The 7,944-nt window shown below is 34.6% G+C and overlaps 1 protein-coding gene across 1 annotated transcript in view; it reads left to right on the top strand.

Moving 5' to 3' along the window:
• LOC107660677 (rho guanine nucleotide exchange factor 17-like) overlaps positions 1–7,944 on the top strand; it is a 30,507-nt gene that overhangs the window by 10,796 nt on the left and 11,767 nt on the right. The window contains exons 5-9 of the mRNA XM_016450065.1: positions 3,230–3,346; positions 4,033–4,125; positions 5,173–5,349; positions 7,383–7,433; positions 7,518–7,627. Coding sequence (XP_016305551.1) covers positions 3,230–3,346; positions 4,033–4,125; positions 5,173–5,349; positions 7,383–7,433; positions 7,518–7,627 — 548 coding nt within the window. The remainder of the gene's footprint in view (positions 1–3,229; positions 3,347–4,032; positions 4,126–5,172; positions 5,350–7,382; positions 7,434–7,517; positions 7,628–7,944) is intronic.

Genomic DNA, 7,944 nt, shown 5'->3' on the forward strand with positions numbered 1-7,944 from the left:
ACATATATATATATATATATATATATATATATATATATATAGTGAATATTAAAATATAATAAAAAAATATAATGATAATTGGATGCTAATATGGGGCCCTTTGTTTTCTGCAATGTGGAAAATAAGGCCAAATTCAAATTTCACAAGAATTTCGCCATTTCATTTGATAAAACTATCATCAGATACATACAGAAACTCAGAGGTCTTCACTATAGCCTGCCAAAATATAAGTTTGGTTTGAAATTATGAAAGAAATTAATTACTGTTGGATAGCAGAACGTACTTCTCAAAGTAATTATTATTAATAATAATAATGCCATTTATACATTTTTTGGAAATATACAATTTTCAAAAAATAAAAAAATAAAACATTTCATAAAGCACTATTATTATTAAAATTGTAATAAATTATTATTGTTAAAGTTTTATTCAATTGATTAGACATCTTTAGAAAACATAGAATTTGGGAAAAATAAAGCTAATCTCACAGGGCCCGACTAATGGTGGATGTTGTAGTACTTCTAGTGGATTTTTGAAGTGTTTATCCGTGCGAGATACTGTTACCTGCAACTCCTTGTGACACAGAGGTGAAGTTATGATTGTTCTCTATTGATGTGTTGAAAAATGGCAAAGACCTCAAAACTGAAGCATTTAGCTGAACCTGAAAAAAGTTTAGAAAATGATGAATTTTAAGGTAATTCATTTAAGATAATAATTGAATAAATAAGTTATGTAAACACAGTGGTCTGAATCAAAACACTATTGTTTGACATCATAACATGTCCCAATACTGACTTACGATTTTATTACATACTCAGAAGTGTGTACTCTCCTATAACTAGTGAAGTGCATAGTAGACGTGTGCAGCTGTGGATTTATTTGTGTGTGTGTGTGTGTGTGTGTGTGTGTGTGTCTGTGTGGTGTGTGTGTTTATCACATTCCTTACTTAAATGTCCCAACTCCCAAGTAAGTTTACAGCCTTTAAGACCTGGTTCAGAAATCAATTTAAATTTTGCTGTAAGCAGGAGATATTTAAATACTCTTCGCTTCCTGCTATTTTTACATTAACGCCTTGTCTCATAATGATGATGTCATTCATCCTCTGTAATTGGCCACACACAAGGGTGGTGCATTTAGCCAGAGATCCGCTCCGCTAGTGCATGAGAACGCTAGGCTGGAGCCGCTCAACCGCGGTCTCCTCTCAGACGGTACTGACAGACGTTTGTTTTCCGTCCTAAAGAGATGTCAGCTTATTAGCCGACATAGATGCCACACTGTCTCACCTCACCGGACTTACATTGTTGGGGTCTGTGCTGTCGTGATGCTCTGTCCTTCACAAATACACACACACACACACACACACCATTTCTCCTGCTGCTAGGTCCTCGTCTTACCTTAAGTATCATCTCTACCATTCAAAGGTTTTGAAAGAAATTAATACTTTCGTTCAGCGAGGACACATTAAACTGATCAATAGTGACAGTAAAGACATTTATAATTTTACAGAAGATAGCTATTTCAAATAAATGCTTTTAAACTTTCAAAGAATCCTGAAAATAAAATATAGCACAGTTTCCACAAAAATATGAAGCAGCAAAACTGTTTTCACCATTGCTAATAAACAGTGATCATGTGACACTGAAGACTGGAGTAATGATGCTGAAAATTCAGCTTTGATCACATGAATAAATTACATTTTTATATATAATAATTATTATTTGTAATAATTTCACATTTTTACAGTTTTTACTGTATTTTTAATAAATAAATGCAGCCTTGGTGAGCATAAAAAACTTATTTTTAAAAATCTTACCGAGCCCAAACTCTAGTCTATGTACTTTCCCATCACTTTTAGTGTGTTGTGTAAGTATGCTAATTGTGACGCAGCCTAACAGTTTGTTGAGTATAAGCTGAAGGAACGCTGAGTGTCTCAGTGTGGGGTTTTAATCTGTCTAAAACCGTCTTACCACTGCTAGTTCAGTGTTGTTTAGACATTCCTGTCAGATTCACGTTCTCACATCAAATGCAGGATTTTTATGAGCTCTGAGTAAATGAGTCGACAAACTCAGGTAGTTAGCAGCGAGATCCGCTGCTCGTTTAGACACTGTAATTCAGTTTTATGAGTTTCTTTAAGCTTTAGGGCTGGACTGAACCCTGTGACATTAAATGCTCATGTCTCTTATGCTCCATGCCTACGCTCATGTTGTAATTTGAGTGTAATTTAGTGTTTTCATTGTTGTTTTGTAATGATTCTGATGTTTTTTATGGTTCTGAGAGACATTTTTCTCATTCGTTTTTTTACATAGGGACTTTAAAAAGCACTGAGATGCATCTTAACATTACAAACTTTGATTTGATTCCCCCATACACACACACTTAGCATTGTGGCAGTAAGGTTTTAATTTTTTGTACTGCAAGAAAGGAGCATTATCTTGTTTTATTACTTTTATTAAATAACATACAACCCAAGTCACATGCTGAAGTCAGGATGACCAAAAACAAAACAGAAAAACCAAGGGTCATTCACCTTATTCGATAATCTAAAATATCTAATTATTTATATTACGTTTGTTATAATACATTCATGTGCACTTTAATGTACAACTACAAACTAGACATGAGGAAACCTGAGCATCGGCTGGCAGTACATAAACTATGAAACTTATTTTCATGTGTACTTTTAATGTTCAAATGCGAACTAGACACAAGGAAATCTGAGCGTTGGGGGGTGTGCATAAAGTTTAAAATAGTTTACTTTTTTTTTTTTTGTTTTTTGTTTTTTTTTTATATTATATTTTACGTTCATGTACACTTTAATGTTTCAGTACAACTGCAAACTAGACACAATGAAACCTTAGGCAGCTGTACATAAAATATTTTATTTTTATTATTTTTTATTTTATTTCTTTATTTATATACAGTATGTATATATATATATATACCACTGCTGTCTCTCCTCACGACCCGCTAAAGAGATTTATTTGAGGACTGCCTGTCCACACACACCATCCGTTGACAAAAATAATACTCAATGTTGTCCTACTATCACATAGGAAGCCATTTGAGTAACAAAAAGCACCTTGGTATTGTTTTTTTGAACATGGTAACATTTCAAAATTCTCGAAGGCCAATATTGCTCCTCAAAAAGGTTTCTATCAATGATTTGAGTTGGTAAAGGTGCACAGCTGTTCTGTTCAGTGCTGCTAATGTCTCGGCTTTCTCCTCACAGTTTTCCAAAGAGATCCTCGCCAATATTTATTCAGCGTACATCGACAACTTCATGAATGCCAAAGATGCAGTGAGAATCGCCAAGGAAGCCAAGCCTGCTTTCCTAAAGTTTCTAGAGGTACATTACAACTTTATTTCTACCTCCACACACGCACAGAAACACTTTTACACTGCTATGATCCTCTCGAGAGGCTGTTTGGCAGCTCTTGGCCATTTGGCACAGTTAAGCTTTAAAGATATAGATTTTGTCATTGTGCAAAGAAACTGTAAAAACAGCTACACTGGGTTCGTTTTCTGTGTTTAAGTTGGACTATTAATGTCTTTAGCCAGAGATGGTGACACACATGAGGTTAAACCAGTGTTATTTTAGTATTATTTATACTAGTATTTATTAATGTTTTGAAATAGCTTTTATTTTCATATTGTTTAGTTTTCTTTTTTATTATTATTTTTTTTATATCAGTTTTACTTTTAGTAATCTTGAACCTATTTCAGTTAGTTTCCAAAGCAACATTTCTAATATATATATATATATATATATATGCAATGTAAACATGCACATAAATTCCCTCCTTTCATAAGCATATTTATGCTTTCATATGTTCTCAGCTTAATCATAAAGTGTTTGTTTTGGCATTTTGAGGGTTACTGCCCTCTAATGGTGCCTCTTTAAACTAACCCAAAACCAGGTTATCTAGTAAAGCATGGTTGGATAAACTGTACACATGTAGTTAAAATCAAGATAAAGTATAGTTGTTCTTCTAAACTTGTTTTGTTTTGTTTGTCTCTCTCTTTCCTCTTCAGCAAAACATGCGTGAGAATAAAGAGAAACAAGCTCTGGGTGATCTGATGATAAAGCCAGTGCAGCGGATCCCACGATACGAGCTGCTTGTTAAGGTGACACTAAACTTCACCCTTTTATTTTTACCTTTTTGTGCCTGTTTGTTTTTTATTGATAACATGTCTTATTTGTTTGGAACACATCAGGCAGAGCTGAATAATTAATAGAAATAAAATCAAAATTGCAATATAACTTGCAATTACCAATTCGCAAAAGACTGCATTTTATTTAAACATATGCACAGCGTGTTTGTAACTGCTAACCGTGTTCATTCACAGGCATGTAGCTTTTGAAAACGGTGATTTTCAGCGGCTCGGTTCACAGTAAATGCATCTCTGCATCATTGTGTCACTTATAATGTTAATTTGGGAATAAAATATGTGCCATCCATTTGAACAAATTTGTAATGAGAAGCATTTATAAACCTACATTTAAGATTTTCCCCTTAATGAAAGCTCAGAGGTTTAATGTTTGAAATTAGGACATACATTTTAATATTGTAATGTTACTGTTGTGCTGTAAAATAAAATAATTATATTTTTTATTAAATACACTTTTTATTTAAAAGTGTAGTAGTAGTAGTAGTAATAATACACTATTGTTAGAGTACTTAATAAAAAATAATAGTTTTATTTTACAGTCTAACTGTAAAATTACAGTACTAAAATTTATGTAATAATTTCTATCAAATTAAAAATAATAATAATCCTAATAATGATTTTGAATAGTCATATTGATAAATAACCATAAAATTACAAACAAGTACAGAAAATCTGGAGCTCTTTAAAAAAAAAATCACATTTTAAATCGCAATTTTTATCAGAAAAAAATGCTATTTGATTTTTCACAAATCGATCAGCCCTGACTTCAGGCATGTTTTGTATGTGGTAACCGTTTAGCAGCTAGTTAAAGTCCTTCATATTTACTCATCTTGTCTCTTAATATTAAGGACAAAATGCTTAAATTCATTGTCATTCTGCTATAAGATGCCGTCCTTGAATATCTAGGACTGAAACTATACATTTTATAAGTGTTTTTTTAGGTACTAGCTGTAGTTTTGGTAGTTTAGTTTTTAAATGAACCATTCTGTTTCTGTGCTTCAGGATCTTCTGAAACACACTCCTGAGGATCACCCCGACTACCTGTTCCTGCAGGATGCCCAGAAGAACATCAAGCGATTGGCTGAGAGGATCAACAAGGGCCGGCGCACCGCGGAGGAGCTGGAGAGAGAGACGCGTGTCATGCAGGAGATCGAAGCGCACATCGAGGGCGTGGAGCATGTGAGACCCACTACTTTGATTAAAAAATTATTTTAAATCCATTTTTAAGATTTTTAAAGTTTTTTTTCAAATCACTTTTATGTAAAGCACTTGAAATTAGCTTTGTATATGAAATTTGCCATGTAAATAAACTAAGTTACCTTGCCTAATCCACTAGTAGTTGATTGTTGGATGACTAGACAACCATTACATTTACTTATACACTGTAAAAATGCTTTTTTAATATTCTTCTTGTTTTCCAGTACAAATATCTAAACATTCTTTAATCAAGATATATTTATTTGAGAAGCAAGATGACATTAAGTCTTGTTTTATGAAAAAAACATCAATTAAAGGTGCAATGTGTAATATTTACATCGATCTAGTTACAGAAATGCAATATAATATACATAACTATGTTTTCAGAGGTGTATAAAGACCTTACTTAATGAACCGTTATGTTTTTATTACCTTAGATTGAGCAATAATCGACATACACCGCGGGTCCCCTTACATGGAAGTCGCCACCATGTTTCTACAGTAGCCCTAAACGGACAAACTGCTCTACTCGGACGAAACAGCGCGTTTCATCACTTTGTTGTTCTTGCGAATAAAACACTGACACAATGATGAACAAGTACATTAATATTCGCAATAACATCGATTTATTGAATAATTAAGTAAATATAATTCCTTAATTTACCTTTGTAAAGAAATCTCATTGCTCTCTGCTGTCTTTACCAAGTGGCAACCTCCCGCTCTCTCTCGTGAAACCTACACGGAAGTGACTTAAACTGTAATTCATCGACTGGACGCTAGAGGCTGGCTGCAAAAGGGAGTCAATCCCATAGACTCCCCATGTTAAAATGCCCAACTTTACAGCAGAAAAAAACATGTTTACAGCCGGTATATAGCTAATTTTGCCCTTCATGACAACTGTGAGGGGGGTGAATTTTTTTATAACTCATCCGTTTAAATTATATTAAGCCTTAAAGTTCTGCATAATTAAGGGCGTGGCCACTTGAGTGACAGGTGGATTGCCGCTGCTGTCACCACCGTCGAGCTAGGTGGGTGTGGTTTCAGCAGCCAGCTCCCGCCTTTTTGCCCATTTTTGATTACCCGGGAGTGACGCGCGGTGACGCACTGCCAAGATGGTGACGGCCGGCTCCGCCCACTTTGAGCTTCAGAAATGCTCTTCAGGAACATATGGGTGACGTCACGGACACTACGTCCATGTTTTTATACAGTCTATGGTCTTTACCGACAACATCTTAGTCCTGTATTGGCCACCGTAGCTTCTCGAAAGGGAGGGGTGAGCGGGGGACTGAGCCATTGGTTGCAATTCGCAACCTCACCAATAGATGCCGCTAAAATTTACACACTGCACCTTTAAATGATTTTTTTGCTTAAAATCAAGAAAAAAATCTTGTTTTCTCTTTGAATTAAGTTTATTTTTATGACCCCATTTGCAGATTGTTTTAAGCATAAACTCACTTAATTTGTATACATTTTTCAGAAGACAAGACTTAATATTTTATGTCATCTTATGTTTAGATATTTGTACTGGTAGAAAAAGACAAAAATAGTGAGTAAGAAAATGTTTCACATTGACTAAATATGTACAAACAAAAACTAAATTGATTAAAATAGATTTTTATTTCTTACGCATCTTTTGTGATTATTTTTTTAAATCCCTCTATGTAAAGCACTTTAAATTACCATATAAATATACCTTGCCTTACTGTACGATATTAAGTCTTGTTTTGTGAAAAATGCATCAAAATAAGTACATTTTTGCACAAAATATGTGTCAATGGAAAAAAGTTATTTTAAAAGATATTCTTATTGTTTTTCAGAAAACAAGGTTGAATATGTTAAGGTATTTGTACTGGTGAAAAAGACACAATTACTGAGCAAGAACTTTTTTTCAGTGTATTTACAGTTTTGGGTCCAAATCTGATTAAATATGTTCGATTGATACCACGCAAACATGTTACAGTAGTATAAAGACTAGTTTGCCTTCAGAAATACCTAATAATGTATTTTCCTGTCAGATCCTGAATCCGCAGAGGACGTTTCTAAGACAAGAGATGGTGGTGGAAGCGGTGAGCACAAATAAGCACAAGAAATCAAATCAGTTTAAGCAAACGTATGAGCTTCCTAAATCTCTGTCCTTCTCTGTGCTGTAGAAAACGGTGGGCAGTAAAAAAGACCGATCTCTGTTTCTGTTCAGCGATCTGCTCATCTGCACCACGCTGAAGAGAAAGTCTGGTTCTCTGCGCCGGAGCTCCATGAGTCTGTGAGTGCGGCTGTGCATTTGCAGTTTTCTTTTAATAGTCCAGAGATGTGAGAAGGGCCTGGGAAAACTGATGTTTGGTTTAGAAACCCCAGAGTCCACTGAGCTCTTCTGTTCTGATGGCCAAAATAAATGCGGTTTATTTCTGAATAACACTGCGCTCTAGTGGACAGTCATGGAAACAGCACCTATATAGTCTGTTCTATGTGTCATTTAGCATATGCTTTTATCTGAAGTGACTTGCAGGACGCTTATTTCTGGGACAACAGTCAAAATATGGAAATGCATCACATTACTGAAGGAAACTGCACCGTAAACAC

This window comes from Sinocyclocheilus anshuiensis, unplaced genomic scaffold (assembly GCF_001515605.1).
Source record: "Sinocyclocheilus anshuiensis isolate Anshui unplaced genomic scaffold, SAMN03320099.WGS_v1.1 scaffold948, whole genome shotgun sequence".
Taxonomy (NCBI): domain Eukaryota; kingdom Metazoa; phylum Chordata; class Actinopteri; order Cypriniformes; family Cyprinidae; genus Sinocyclocheilus; species Sinocyclocheilus anshuiensis.